The 16,446-nt window shown below is 41.9% G+C and overlaps 1 protein-coding gene across 1 annotated transcript in view; it reads right to left on the bottom strand.

The window, feature by feature from the left end:
* The window catches only part of FBXO10 (F-box protein 10), a 159,777-nt gene that overhangs the window by 95,168 nt on the left and 48,163 nt on the right, over positions 1-16,446 (bottom strand). The window contains exons 3-5 of the mRNA XM_063457265.1: positions 14,535-15,383; positions 10,942-11,091; positions 5,110-5,246 (exon numbers count right to left, since the gene is read on the bottom strand). Coding sequence (XP_063313335.1) covers positions 5,110-5,246; positions 10,942-11,091; positions 14,535-15,383 — 1,136 coding nt within the window. The remainder of the gene's footprint in view (positions 1-5,109; positions 5,247-10,941; positions 11,092-14,534; positions 15,384-16,446) is intronic.

Below are 16,446 nucleotides of genomic sequence, written 5' to 3'. Positions count from 1 at the left end.
CTAACATTCAAACACAAAAACACTGCTCAGTGCTAAATACATTTAACAAAATTGCAGTTGTTTTTTACATTTAAAGTGGGGGGACGGGGGGTGCCAAAAATAGGACCCACCCCGGGTGCTGAATGCTCTAGGTACGCCCCTGCATTCGGTGTAACAGCTTAAAGGGAAACTCCAGTGCCAGGAAAACAATCCGTTTTCCTGGCACTGCAGGTCCCCTCTCCCTCCCATCCCCCATCCCCAGTTGCTGAAGGGGTGAAAACCCCTTCAGGTCACTTACCTGATACCCCGCCGATGTCCCCCGGCTGTGGTTTCTTCTCACCGCCGCTCCTCCCAGTCTTTACGTCGGCCGGTGGGCGGGACTGATCCCGCCCACCGGCCGGAGAGACCTAATGAGCATGCGCGACAATGCGCATTAGAGCTCCCCATAGAAAAGCATTGAAAATGCTTTTCAATGCTTTCCTATGGGGATTTGAGCAACGCTGGAGGTTCTCACACAGCGTGAGGACGTCCAGCGACGCTCTAGCACAGGTTTTCTGTGCTATAGAGCAGGAAGTGCCCTCTAGTGGCTTTCTAGTAGACAGCCACTAGTGGTGGAGTTAACCCTGCAAGGTAATTATTGCAGTTTATAAAAAACTGCAATAATTACACTTGCAGGGTTAAAGGTAGTGGGAGTTGGCACCCAGACCACTCCAATGGGCAGAAGTGGTCTGGGTGCCTGGAGTGTCCCTTTAACTGCTTTCAATTCACTTCATATATTTGTACTTCCAAAACTGAATATATCATACATGGCTCTGGAGGGGTATCTTATATTTTTTTAAATTGTGAGTATTAGCAGTCATTCTGGGTAATAATAAAAGAACATTACAAATCACCCTGGAAACAAATGGAATGTCCCTGCTGATTTTTCTGCATGTAAAACCTCTACCCCCAGAAATGCTCATCAAACATGCTGTCCAATGTGCTTTTTTATTCATGAAGATGGTGTTCTGCTTCCTAAGTTTTACACTAATCAGGTTTTTAGACCATGAAGACTATGAATATTTTAAACGGTTAGTTTTTCCCCCTCCAAACTAGAAAAGGCATTGACGCATTAATAACAGAATTTAAAATAACAACACAGTAATTGGGTTTTGGCAGTCAAGAATATATTAAGGTTTTATACAAGACAAACAGTCGATGTCAACATCCAAATAAACAGTGCTATCAAAGTGGTTAGAGTCATGGAGGAAGAAATAAAAGATACTCCAAGTATATTTCAAGCACCATAATAACAACAGTGCACTGTAGTGGCTATGGTGCCTGAATTCTCCCGGAGATCTCTGGCAGAGCTGATTGGTTGCAAACAAACAGCTGACACTCAGCAAATGAGCTGGTTCTGTACTGCAACGAGTAGCTCAGGAGAGAATCATAGAATGTGGTGGCAGATAAGAACCATTCAGCCCATCTAGTCTGACAAATTTTCTAAATACTTTCATTAGTCCCTGGCCTTATCTTGGGTGTAGGATAGCCTTATGCCTATCCCACGCATGCTTAAACTCCTTCACTGTGTCAACCTCTACCATCTTAGCTGGAAGTCTATTCCATGCATCCACTACCCTCTCAGTAAAGTAATATTTCCCGATATTATTTTTAAAACGAATTTAAGATTATGTCCTCTTGTTGTCGTAGTTTTTTTTCTTTTAAATATAGTCTCCTCCTTCACTGTGTTTATTCCCTTTATGTATTTAAATATTTAAATCATATCCCTACTGTCTCGTCTTTCCTCCAAGCTATACATGCCAAGATCCTTTAGCCTTTCCTTGTAAGTTTTATCCTGGCCAAAGTTAGCGTTCATAACTTTTTTTTTGCATTTTTAACACACAAACAAATGTAAATGCTAAACTTTGGCCAGTGTTTGTGACTAAGTGGCTACTAAAAAAGTCTGGACATACCCCATATTGAATACCCTTGGTTGTCTACTTTAAAAAAATATGTACATGTGAGGTGTGATTCAGAGATTTATGAAAGATAACAGTGTTACAATGTCACTATTGATAAATTTTGAAAATATATATTTTGAAACAGCAATGTACTACTTGTACTTATAGCCCTGTAACTTAAAAAAAAAAAAGCTAAGAATATGTTAACATTGGGACAAAATTTGGGCAACTGAGATATCCACTAATCAATAACGTAGAGTATACTAAAAGAAAACTGGTCCTTAAAGTTACAAATTTCCATTACATGTTTCCTAATGGCTTTGGTGCACCGTGTGAATGAGTACTTTTTTATGTATGTTTTATATGTTTAGTTTGATAAGATACGACTAAGGGAGCTAGGTATCAATTTATTGGCTAATATAGATTATGATGGTGTAATTGGCCAGATATTGATGCTCCATGGCCGGTCTTACGTCCAATAAAAATAACACAAAATAAAATGAATTTCAATGAATCTCTATATAGAACTTTGTTATATATCACAACATATGATGAATTGGCATCTATCCTATTGCTAAGCGGTAGAAACTCATGGGACAGAAGCCTTTCTGATGTAAAAAAAGAAAAAAAAAACAAACAAACAAAAAAAAACATTGGGACAAAATTTAGAAACTATTTAGCACAAGTGTTTTCTGGCGTTTGGAGATGCGCAATAGATTTTGGGGGTCAAAGTTTAAAAAAGTGTGTTTAAAAAAAAAAAAATCATATTTTATACATTTTTAATACTAAATTATATGATATGATGAAAATAATGGTATCTTTAGAAAGACCATTTAATGGTGAGAAAAACAGTATATAATATGTGTGGGTACAATAAATCAGTAAGAGGAAAATTACAGCTAAACACAAACACCGCAGAAATGTAAAAACAGCCCTGGTCCTTAACGGTAAGAAAATTGAAAAACGGTCTGGTCACTAAGGGGTTAAAGAGAATGGGTCCAAGTACAGAACCATGTGGTACCGCGCTGCTTCGAATATACTCCATTGACTACAACCCTCTGTTGCCTGTCACTCAGCCACTGCCTAACCCATTTAACAATATTGGAATTCAAACTTAAAGGAACACTATAGTCCCCTAAACAACTTTAGCTCAATGAAGCAGTTTTAGTGTATAGATCATGCATCTCCGTTTTTACTACTCAATTCACTGCCATTTAGGAGTTAAATGTTTGTTTCTGTTTATGCAGCCCTTGTCTCCCCTGACTCTGATTGACATAGCCTGCATAAAAAAAAACTGGTTTCACTTTCAATCAGATGTAATTTACCGTAAACAATTGTATCTCTTTCTCTGTAAATTGAACTTTAATCACATACAGGAGGGTCTAGCAAGCTATTAACATAGCAGGGGATAAGAAAATCTAAATTAAACAGAACTTGCAATAAAGGAAGGATAAACTTTAGATGTCTCTTTACAGGAAGTGTTTAGGAAGGCTATGCAAGTCACATGCATGGAGGTGTGAATAGGGCTATATAAACAAAGTGATTTAACTCCTAAATGGCAGAGAATTGAGCAGTGAGACTGCAAGGACATGATTTATACACCAAAACTGCTTCATTAAGCTTAAGTTGTTTTGGTGACTAAAGTGTACATTTAAAGATTGCAGTTTATTGATAAACCTTCTATGTGTGACAGTGTCAAAAGCCTTACTGAAATCTAGGTAAACAATGTCTACTGCACCACCCTGATCTATTATTTTAGTTACCCAATCAAAAAAAAATAATCAATCAGATTAGTTTGGCATGATCTCCCTGAAGTAAACCCATGTTGTCTCTGATCTTGAAATCCATGTGTTTTTAGATGTTCAACAATCCTATCCTTTAACATGGTTTCCATTACTTTCCCCAATACTGAAGTAAGGCTTACTGGCCTATAATTGCCCAACTACTACTACCTTTCTTGTGAATGGGCACAACATCCACTCCTAGCAGGAGATGCCTTCTGGCTCTCAGTACCAACTGAGAGGAGGTGGGGAATGGTATCCAGAAGACCCCAGGCAAGAAGTTGAAAAGTATTACAAAACTAGCATTTGACTACTTACATTGTGGTGAGGGGGAGGGGGGGACGGGGACTATGTTACTCTTGGCAGTATAACCACTACAGCATGCAACATCACTAAAGTTCAAATACATCACTTTAGTAACAGGCACAGGCAAACACTGCTCTCCAGTCCCCTAAACAACAGTAAATAAGGTTCCAATTGTGGCCTGATGTTAATCAAACAACCAGCAATCAGCAATACAGAGCCCAGGTTTCGGACATACTTCTCTACTTCAGCCCCGTCGCTGTCAAGTGCGGCTCTGTTAATGTACTTAGGGAGCTGGAAGTGGTCCTTAGGCCTGTACTTTGAGTCCCCTGATTTAGATGTGAACCAGTGCACTGTCACCTATTTACGACCTGGGGAGATTATAAAGCAATTTTGCATTCTCTCAATTTTTTTCAACAGATTTGTGTATATGGTGGTATCACTCCTGTTCATTTGCCCCATCTCTTAGCTGCACTGACTGAGGGTGTGGATATGTGCAAATAAGGCTTTACTAATTTATTTACTTATTCACAAAACACCATGGGCAATTCCACCACATTTTCAAAAGGAAACCTAAAGTAAGAGATTGGTAAGAGGAAAATGAGCACTCCCCAGAAATGAGCAAATGTAGCATTCTTCACAATGATTTTAAACATCTGTTTCCTTCTTCTGTTGTTTTGACATACATTTAAGGTTTTAATACAAAACAGTCAAATACTGGGTAGAACAAAAACCAAAGAAAAAACAAGAAACATATAGGCCTCGATTTAATATTTTGGATAAGATTTTCATCCAATTTAATATTTTTGGATAACCTTTTCGTATAATTGAAAAAAATTTGGATAAACTTCTCACATTATTTAGCAATAAAATTCCTAAAGACTTTAACTATAACTTCTGCACATAAATAATTTGAAAAGTTTAACCAAAGATATTAAATGGAGGCCACAGTTATATCATAGGGGGTGAAAATAAAGCAAAAAGCAGTTGTAAATCTACACTGATCATCAAACAGTTGTGCTCACTTTGGAGATAAATAACGCACTATTCATATTAAAGCAAATCTGAAGAGGGAAATGGCATAATGAAGCCTTGTAACTACTTACCTCACAACAGGGTTCCCATTGTACAGAATATAAATGCCAGCTTCCTTATTTCCATAGATCTGATTGCTACGGATGCTGCCTTTGCCGTTGCCTAGGACAACAATGCCTGAACGGAGGCCACTGTGTATCCTATTACACTGCGGGTGACATTGTGAGCACAAAAGAAAAGAAAATATAACCATTAATGATGGAGACTGAAACAAAATCAAGCATTCTCTCAAACTTACATGGACGCCTGCAGTGATAAGTACCTAAAAAAAACCATGCCTTATCAATGCCATTGTGTAAGTCTCATTTACCCAGGAATATAAGTTATGGCTAACTCCAACAAAACTGAAAACTTTGCAGTAGGCATGTTTCACACAGTCATGTTTAACTGTATTTATCCTCTAGCACAGGGGTTCCCAACCCGTAGTACGCGTACCACCAGAAGTACAATTCAGTGCCCCAGGGGGTACGCGGAAAAAATGTTGGCAATGGCGGCGATGCAACTGCACCAGGCGGGAAGGGGACCGCAAGGTGAGCGGATCCATCGGGCGGCTCATGCACTCGGTGCCATCCGATTGACATGTGCCATGAGGGGCCTGGTCGTGTGCTGCAGCGCTTTAATAGCGTGACCGGGCCCGTTCTAACCTGACTGGAGAGCTGGGAGGAAGTGAGAACGAGACGCACACTTCCTCCCAGCTGTGCAAACAAAAAGCTGCGTGGGACGGGGCTGCGAAGGGGGCGTGGTGGACCTGGAGATGAGATAGCTCTCAACTACCAAAAGCCACAGCCAGCAAAAGCCACCCAAAAGGTATGTGTATGTTTTTCTTGGGTTTCAGTATGTGTGTAGTGTTTGTATGTCTGTATCTGTGTGTTTGTGTATGTGTGTGTATCAGTATATCTGTATGTGTTTGTGGATCTGTATATCTGTGTGTGTGTGTCTTTGTACCTGTATGTCTGTCTGTATCTGTATGTCTGTGTGTGTATCTGTATGTTTGTGTTTGTGTGTGTCAGTGTATCTGTATGTCTGTTTCTATGTGTATGTCTTTGTACCTGTATGTGTGTCTGTGTCTGCGTATCTGTATATCTGTGTGTGTGTATCTGTATAACTATCTGTGTGTGTGTGTGTGTTTGTGCATCTGTATGTCTGTATCTGTGTATCTGTATGTCTGTGTATCTATATGTCTGTATCTATCTATATGTCTGTGTGTATCTATATGTCTGTGTGTATCTATATTTCTGTGTATCTATATGGCTGTATCTGTGTGTGTATCTGTATGTCTGTTTTGTATCTGCGAGTGTGTCAGTGTGTCTTTTTGTATCTGTGTGTCTGTTGATCTGTCAGGACTGTCATCTGATGCCAGGACACACACTGCATGCTAACACTAAAAAGCCAATGGTGACAATGCCCCACCCCATTCCATGTCACCCAGTTTTTTTTTTTCAGTCAGTCCTCCCTGACATTCCTTACCCTTCTTCGAAGGAGAGGGACGTCAGTCAAAGTGGATCAGGCTGAGGGAGAAAACATTGGTTTTTGGTTGGAGTAACCCTTTAAGCACTGCTAACGATAAAAGCCGGTTCATGTTTATGGCTACAAAATACAAGTGTCCATGGTCAATACCTGCATTTAATGTCGGAACCCTACTTATGTCCACCACTTAGCATTTACGGTTAAACAAACTGTATGTATATCAGGAAAAAGCAAAATGTTTCCAGTTCACTGCCATAATAGTACTATAACAAGTTTGCATTATGAATGTAAACTTTGGCTGCGATCGTCTCAAAAAATTACCCTCAGAGCATCCATTCACATGACTTATAAATTTTTTAAAGTATCTATTGACGACAACAAACAAGATGACTATAGAGAGGATGGGTAATTTTAGAGGATGGGTAATTTTATTAAGATTTGGTGATTTTTATATATATATATATATATATATATATATATATATATATATATATAAATCACCAAATCTTAATTTTATTAAGATTTGGTAATTTTATTAAGATTTGGTGATTTTTATATATATATATATATATATAAATACCAAAAATTCCTGCACTCCACCCAAACCAAAACGATATAATGCCCGGTGCTAAATCCAAACATGGAAATATAAAGCGAAGTGAAAACGGAAAGCACTCCAAGGACTTCTTAAAATATAACTTTTATTCGGTCAAAATAAAACGGTCAACGTTTCAGCCCGATATACTCAGGCTTTCCTCAGGTCACCCTGTGTCCTGAGGAAAGCCTGAGTATATCGGGCTGAAACGTTGACCGTTTTATTTTGACCGAATAAAAGTTATATTTTAAGAAGTCCTTGGAGTGCTTTCCGTTTTCACTTCGCTTTATATATATATATATATATATATATATATATAAAAATCACCAAATCTTAATAAAATTACCCATCCTCTCTATAGTCATCTTGTTTGTTGTCGTCAATAGATACTTTAAAAAATGTATAAGTATATATATAATAATTTATAATATATATATTAAAAATGTGCACAAAATAAAATATTTGTGAGTTAGAATACTCAAAATTAACAAAGTTGCGTGCTATACAATAATTTAGTATGCTTACTCCTCCAAACAACTGGAGTTATTGTATTGCTTTTAGTGATGTCGCGAACATAAAATTTTCGGGTCGCAAACCGCGAACGCGAACTTCCGCAAATGTTCGCGAACCGGGCGAACCGCCATAGACTTCAATAGGCAGGCGAATTTTAAAAACCACAGGGATTCTATCTGGCCACAATAGTGGTTGAAGGGGGGGGGAGGAAGGAGACCTACTCTTCTCCCCCCCCCCCGGCCCCCCCCCGGGCGGCGGGTGGGGGCCATAAATATAATGAGGGGGGGACCTTCTGTCCTCCCCCTCTCCGGCCCCCACCCCTGGGCGGCGGGTGGGGGCCATAATGATAATGAGGGGGGGACCTACTGTCCTCCCCCCCCTGGGCGGCGGGTGGGGGCCATAAAGATAATGAGGGGGGGGACCTACTGTCCTCCACTCCCCGGCCCCCACCCCTGGGCGGCGGGTGGGGGCCATAAAGATAATGAGGGGGGGACCTACTGTCCTCCCCCTCTCCGGCCCTAAAATTAACGATAAGGGGTGGACCTATTCTCCCCCCCCCCCGGTCCCCACCCCTGAGCGGTGGGTGGGGGCCCTAAATATAATGATAAGGGGGGACCTACTGTCCCACCCCGGCACCCAACCCTGAGCGGTGGGTGGGGGCCCTAAAAATAACGATAAGGGGGGGACCTACTGTCCCCCCCCGGCCCCTACCCCTGAGCGGTGGGTGGGGGCCCTAAAATTAACAATATGGGGGGGACCTACTGTCCCCCCCCCGCCCCCCACCCCTGAGCGGTGGGTGGGGGCCCTAAAATGAACAATCAGGGGGAGACCTATTGTCCCCCCCGGCCCCCACCCCTAAATGGTGGGTGGGGGCCCTAAAATGAACAATAAGGGGGGGACCTATTGTCCCCCCCGCCCCCACCCCTGAGCGGTGGGTGGGGGCCCTAAAATGAACAATAAGGGGGGACCTATTGTCCCCCCCGCCTCCACCCCTGAGCGGTGGGTGGGGGCCCTAAAATTAACAATAAGGGGGGGACCTATTGTCCCCCCCGGCCCCCACCCCTGAGCGGTGGGTGGGGGCCCTAAATACAAAGGGGGGGGACCCTAGTCAATAATGAGGGGGGGACCTTTAACTAAAAACCTGTAAAAAAAAAAAAAAAATTTAAAAACAACTTCCCATTCGATGTTTTCTTTCTTCTACAATCTTCTTTTTTCAGCCCCAAAAAAGGGCAAATAAAAAACCATAATAACCGACGCAAAAAAAAAAAAAGGGGGGCGTGGCCAACTGAGAGACTGAACGGACGTCTCTTTGCGAGGCTCCGTGCCAGAGAAGGAAAAAAGAAGCCTTTGGTCGAAAAATACAGGTTTACCTGCAACTACACTTCACCCCCCAACAGCAGACACAATGGGGCGAAAAAATAAGAAAGCTCAGCGTCCGGAGGCACACCGATCCCAAGACATAAGGCTTGCAGCTGCAATACAAGATGGTGAGGAGATCAGTGGTGGGGTTGATCCCCCCCTTGATTCCCAGTGAGTCGATGAGGGTCTGTGTATATTGTAGTAGGTTCTCTGTGCCCATTTCTTCTGGTATCCCCCTTAGGCGTATATTTCTGCGCCTGTGGCGCATTTCTAGTGTTGTCACCGTGTGGTGTAACTGCTGCACCTGTGATGCTAAGCCCTCCATCTGTGCCTTGGTCTCCTGTATCTGGCTATTTCTGGCTGCCTCTTTTGCCTCTATAGCCCGGACTTTATTTTGGACCTCCCCCACCTCTGTCTGGACCTTCTGTAAGTCCTCCCTCCATACCTTTCTGAGGTCTAGCAGAAGCCTCTTTATGTCTCCTTTTGTGGCGGGGGCTGAGTGCTTATTGTTCATTTTAGGGCCCCCACCCACCGCTCAGGGGTGGGGGCCGGGGGGACAGTAGGTCCCCCCTTATTGTTCATTTTAGGGCCCCCACCCACCGCTCAGGGGTGGGGGCTGGGGGGGACAGTAGGTCCCCCCCTTATTGTTCATTTTAGGGCCCCCACCCACCGCTCAGGGGTGCGGCCCGGGGGGGACAGTAGGTCCCCCCTTATTGTTCATTTTAGGGCCCCCACCCACCGCTCAGGGGTGGGGGCCAGGGGGGGGGACGATAGGTCCCCCCCCCTATTGGTGTTTAGGGCCCCCACACGCTCAGGGAGGGGGAACTCTTTTTTTTTTTTTTTTTTTTAAACAGTGAGCAGCCACAGGCTGCTCACTGTTTAATAGACATGCCCCTACTCGCGGTATTGCAAGTAGGGGCACAATTTACTAATGCTAAGTAATTTTTACTTAGTATTAGTAAATTTGGCCACAAAAAAAAATAAAAAATTGGGGGCGGACTGAACATCGCATATGTTCGCCATCCGTGGCGAACGCGAACACGCTATGTTCGCCAGGAACTATTCGTCAGCGAACCATTCGGGACATCACTAATTGCTTTATTCACATGTCATGTCATGAAAATATCTTGTGATTTATGTTACCTGAGAGTGCGTTCTGAGTTTATTATAATATACATTTATTATTTATTGTATGTTCCGGTTACTGACCCGGCTTACTTTGGATTTTGATGCCGGTCTGGTATATCCTCCAGCTTGTTATATCTTTTGTGAGTACTTTTGGAATGCTTGACCTTGGCTTACTGTTAGTCACTTTTTTTTTTTGGCCTATCTTGGGTATACGTAATCTCTCTCTTTCTGCTACATCCAACTTACTAGCTGTACTGTGTGTTAGGGTCTCCCCATCCTGACAAGGGCTAAGTCTATTAAACTGTTGTATAGTGCTCAACTTTTATTTTATATTCGTGTCCTCACTCACTAATATTTTATTTCGTGCACTTCCAAAGTGTTGTGTGGGTCACAGGATACACCTACACGAGTGTGTAAGCGGCTACATTTTGTCTTATTTCATTAGAATCACCCTTATAACTATTTCTAACCATTTTTTTTTAACATAATTTAATTTTGTGTTTATAAACTCACAAAAAAAAGCACTTTAGCACTGTGCGTGTTCAAGTGCCGTTTGAAGTAATTTATTTTTATGTATCCATTCAAATGGTGACTTACTGTTTAAAGCTTTTGTGGACTAAAATGTATGATTTATGGTATTCATTTTGGAAAGATGAAAGGGACCAGGCTTACACTTTTGTCACGTGGACTGACACAAAAGGTTCTTCTTATTTGAAAATATTAAAATTGGTAAGAAGAAAAGACTGGATTGATGACATAGTTAACAACTGTTATCACATACCAATATTACAGGATTGGCTCCTTTTCGGATATCCACTCCAGCTTCAGTATTCGAATGGATATTATTGTCAGCAATAAGGCCTCCAGATGCTAGACGTAAAAACACTCCTGAAGCTTTGCAGTGGTAAATATCATTCTTCAGCATTATGACCTAAATGAATATATAGATTTAAAAAACAACAGGTAGGATTTCTTAAGAAGCATGGCCTGTCACTTTGGCACTGCAGTGGAATTTGCAGTGCCGATTGTGAAACTTAAAAAAATTTGCAATTTAGTTATAACTCCTTTCTATATATTTCACAGGTAAAATGTGCTTGACTGTAGATGATTTCTAAGAATAGTTTCAGGTCAATGCATTTTTAAACGATTGCTTAATTATGGAAATCTGCACATAATTGTATGCCAATATGTTAATAGCCGTATGACTTTACATTGTGAATAGAAAAGTGTTGGGCTGGATCAGAGGAAACATGCTTGTGCCCTCTGACGGGAGAATGCCTTCCTGGAGTCTGTAGTAGTCTGTAGACCGGGATGTGAAAGCTATGATTTTCTAGTCCCTTATATACAGTTGTGAATGCACCCAGGGCTGACAAGGGGGGTCTACTGCCTTGCATAACAATATTAAAACATATTACGTAACAGTATTTTTTTACTATTATTGTATTCTAGTTTTTGCAGTATCTGTATAAAACATTTACTATTATATTAAAGGGTTTCTCCCACCATTTTTTATTGTTAATAGAATAATGCCCTGTTAGGATTATTCTATATGTCCCCCCTAGAAAAACACTCAAAAAGCGGTTTAAATAAAAATTTCATTTACCTTAATCCAGCACCGGGTTACCTACGCTGCTCGGCGCACCTCAAACTGATGTCACGGGAGCCATGATAAGGTCCAATCAAATACTTCTCATAGAGACCAAATAAATTCAGCTGGATTATTTTAATTACCATATGGAGGACTGTGTGGGCTACATCCTAGTTAAATAATATAATTCCCAGCCTCTGCCATCTACTTTTAACATCTGCCCAATACATTACATAGCTCCTAATATTACAAACTGACAAAGAGGGACACTTTAATTTAGGGGTATGAGAAGGGGCAATTGCCAGGGGCTTGGCTGACTTACTAATAATGTATGTAACTAAAATGTAATTGAGAACAAGACAATGTATCTTATTTATGCAGACCGATTTGTGAAGACACTTATCTTAGTTTAGAGAAAAGGGGAAAAGAGAGATTTGGGTCTAAAATAGCTACAGTTCCTCCTAAATACACTTGGAATGCATTCTATCACAGATGTGAGTAAGGCACAATACAAGACTCAAACAATTAGTATTGAAGGGACACTGTAGGTACCCAGACCACTTCAGCTAATTGAAGTAGTCTGAGTGCTGTGACCCTTTTGCACTTAGTGCTGCAATGTAAAACATTGCAGCTCTAAGTCTGCCCTCTGTGGCTGTCTACAAGACAGCCACTAGAGGGCTTCTGGAATACAAACAGACTTTTGGTCTGTTATCTGACGCTGGACGTCTTCACGGACCTCCAGCGTCAGATTTTCCCCATAGGAGAGCATTGAATAATGCTTTCCTATGGTGGGGTCTGATGTGTGCGCGGCCATTGCCGGGATTGTGTATTAGGTCTCCGCCACCGACATCAGCATGGGCGGAGCCTGACCCAGCGCCGAGAGACGCGGAGCTGGATTCAGGTAAGTGGCTGAATAGAGTTTTAACCCCTTTAGCCCAGCGGGAAAGAGGGGGGATGAGAGGGGTAGTGAGAGGGGGGAGATGGGGGGTTAACCCTATAGTGCCAAGAAAATGACTGTTTTCCTGGCAATATAGGATCCCATTAAAAAAAAAAAAAAAAAAGGAACTTTTGTGTAGCTCCTAAACATTTGCACAGGCTCCAACCAAGGCCGGCGCTACCATTAGGCGAATAAGGCATTCGCCAGGACGCTGGCCTGTTGGGGGTGCCCCCGGGATGTTTCCCAGTGGCCTGCCCTTCTGTTTTCTGGGCTGGTGTACTGGGCGAGCGGCTCCTTAGCCACCCCCAGGCACACCCATCCAGCTGCTGGGCTCCCTCTGCAGCCCGTTACCTGCTCAGGGAGCGGGGTTTACTGTAACCCCAGCACCCTGCTTCCTGCAGGCAGGGAAAGCCGGGACATGACTTGGTATCCCGGCTGCCCCCTGTCTGTGAACACCGGAAGCACTGGGAGGGGAACAGGAAGCAGCCTGTTTTCACAGTGCACAGCTCTCCTGCTCCCCCCACCAGGAACAAAAGGCGCCCTGCAGCCTGGAAGGTGCTGCTCCTCTCTTTCCCTCCATTCCCATCACTTAGGTGTGACCCATCTGCAGGTAAGGGGAACTGATTATTTTGTAGATGATTGTAAATAGGTGTGTGTGGCTATATGTCAAGTGGTGTGAGTTTGTGTTTGAGTGACAGTGTGTGTGTTAGTGAGTGTGTAAGTGACTGTGTTAGTGACACTGTGTGTGTTATTGAGAGTGTGTAAGTGACTGTGTGTTAGTGACACTGTGTGTTAGTGAGAGTGTGTAAGTGACTGTGTGTTAGTGACACTGTGTTAGTGACACTGTGTGTGTTAGTGAGAGTGCACAAGTCACTGTGTTCTTCAGTGAGAGTGTGTAAGTGACACTGTGTATGTCAATGAGTATGTGTGTGTGTGTGAGTGAATGTAGTTGCATTCATGAGGGGGGTGCAGTGGTGTACATACCGCGGTCGCAGATGCAACCGGGCCCGTCACTCCAGGGGGCCCGGCCGCCCTGCGGACCCCTGTGACCGGGTGCACACCGCCAAGTGTTGCACCCCCCGGCCGCGCGGTATAATTGCCTAGGCTGCACGTGAAGGGGCCCATGCGGTTAGGGCCACCCGATGTAAATGAATATCATCATCAGAGTGGGCCTGGTAACAGCGCGATGCTGGGAGGAAGTGACTGCCTGGTTATAGGCACAGAGGGATTGTATGCAATGGACACGGCACATGGATAGGCCCTTCAAATGTCAAATATTTATTTGTACATACAGTACCAAAGCCACCCTTTGAACTTTATTTGTATGGATGGTGTTTTCCAAGTTGATTGTAGGTTTGTGGACTCTATCTCCCATAATGCTCTTGCAGTCACAATGCTGGAAAAGGATCAGGGGAGATGTAGTTCACAACATCTATAGGGCTGAAGTTTGCATATCCCTGCTGTAGATGAATATTCCTCCCACTTCTTCTCCGTTTTGGACAGCAATGTAAAAGGCAGGCATGGAGGTACCCATGCCCTTGGTTCCAAAACAGCAGAACCCTGTCAGTACTGTGCAGCATTGAGCCAGGAAGCACCTCTAGTAGCCATCTGAGGAGTGGCCACTGGGATACCCCGAGGCTGTAATGTTAACACTGCATTTTCACTGAAAAAACTGTGTTTACTGCAAAAAGCCTGAAAGGAATGATTCTACTCATCAGAACAAATACAATAAACTGTAGTTGTTCTGGTGACTATAGTGTCCCTTTAATATATACAATATATTTATATAATGATTGTATATTATTTATTGAAGTAAATTGGTTTCAAAGTTCACTAATGTGGAACATACCTTGCTGTTCTGTATACACCGTACAGCGTATGTCAGATCCCGGAAGATACATCCCTCTACTCTAGCTTGCCCCTGAGAGCAGATGAACAATCCTCCCTTGCCGTCTCTGAAAAGGCACTTCCGTATAAGACATCCTTGCACAGTGCTAGCAATGGTTTGCAACTCCTTGTCCCTCTGCAACTCGTGTTGCAAACTTTTCAGTGCCATGTCACGCTGCAGATTCAGAAGCCCATTTGTCTGTGGTCTGCACTGTATGGATTTGGCAAGTATGTGGCTTAGGCCATGGGAATGATAAGACAATTTGTACACTGACTGATCATCATCCTCATCACTTATTTCACTGTCACTGTATTCCGTATCTAGAGTCATTGCTTCCCCTTTCTTGCACGTGTAAAAGTTTCCATTCAATTCATTTTCCTTATCACCGACTTTATCCTCCTGTAGCTGAGATTTTGAAAGTGGGAGCAGGTGACCCTGGTCTCCACTAACCACAATTTCACATGTCCTCACATTTGCTTCAGGTGAACCGTAAGCCGAAAGATCATTGCTCCCGGATACACAATGGGAAGTCTCAGAGGCGCTTAACAAAATACTCCTTGACTTTGCAAAAGCTGCAAGATGTTTACAGGCCCAGTTTTTGTCAGAGGTAGGAGATCCTTCCACGGTCACAGAGGCATTTTCACTGCTTACAAACTCACAGTTTTCAAGTAAACTCAGGGCCACGTTGTGAAAATGTATGCTAGACTGATTAAAAGTGCAAAACCTTATCTGGCATGTCCCTGGTGCATGGATTTGTAGCTGTCCATTCTCAAAGTTGCAGTTGTCAAACTGAACATGTCCAATTGATGTCTGATATTCAGAAAGGTGAAAGAAATGACAGAAATTAATTCATTGCATGCCCGTGTCATTACACAATTTATCAGGTCTTATTTTTACGGATATCCCTATCTGTGGTCCACAATACTCCACAAACCTCTTATAAGGTTATTTACAAAAGTGAGAACTGAAGGGAATTCAACATGAATTTCAAAATGTAGGCCACAATAGCTACAAGTCAGTTGTGATTTCCTTCAAAAGTCATTTCAAATTCCTGATAATGTTCACTTTATTGAATAACCCTGTTACATCTGACATGTTCGTCCATATTAAACATTAAAATTAAATACATTAATAATATAATTTTTTTTTTAATGTAGCAATCATCATGGAAACCAATTAAACATTCATACTGATCATTTCACTTTTAGAACATAACTCTAGAAAATGTACTAATTTTTTGTGTGTAAAATATCTTTTAAAGGGACACTGAAGATTGGAGTTGTATGCATTATTTTCTTATTAAAAGAATGCATACAAAAGTGCAAATATTAAATAAATATATAAGATATATATATATATATATATATTAAAAAAAACAACAACAAAAAACAGTTGGAGTCAATCTTCCATGATGTTGCTCGTCGTAGTAACGAAAAAGAATGAAGAAGCACTGAGCACATGCAAGCAATACATGTATGTGTTTTCTCTACTGGACCAGGTTCCCCCATTGGGTTGGTTTCACAAAATCCAGACCTCCACAACAAAGACGTTACACAGGCATTATTATGTATAATTAGAAATATAAGATGCATGAACCTCACAGTACATCATCACAGTAATGAAAGTACTTTATGAAAAAGATTGTATTCTATTTTGTAATATATAATGGAGAAGGCTTCTATTGTGCATCAATAACAAGAAAAAAAAATGCATAGTGTGAGAATGCCTAGAAAACCGCTACTGTCTGAAAATATATTTCATTTTTAGAAAATGTCTTTATCTAACACACAATAATGATAAGTGAATAGAAGAAGAAGAAAGAAAAAAAAAAAACACATTTCATACAAAAACGGCACATTAACCAAGTATTATT

The sequence above is a fragment of the Pelobates fuscus genome, chromosome 5 (assembly GCF_036172605.1).
Source record: "Pelobates fuscus isolate aPelFus1 chromosome 5, aPelFus1.pri, whole genome shotgun sequence".
NCBI lineage: Eukaryota > Metazoa > Chordata > Amphibia > Anura > Pelobatidae > Pelobates > Pelobates fuscus.
This window is presented reverse-complemented; position numbering and strand designations above follow the sequence as displayed.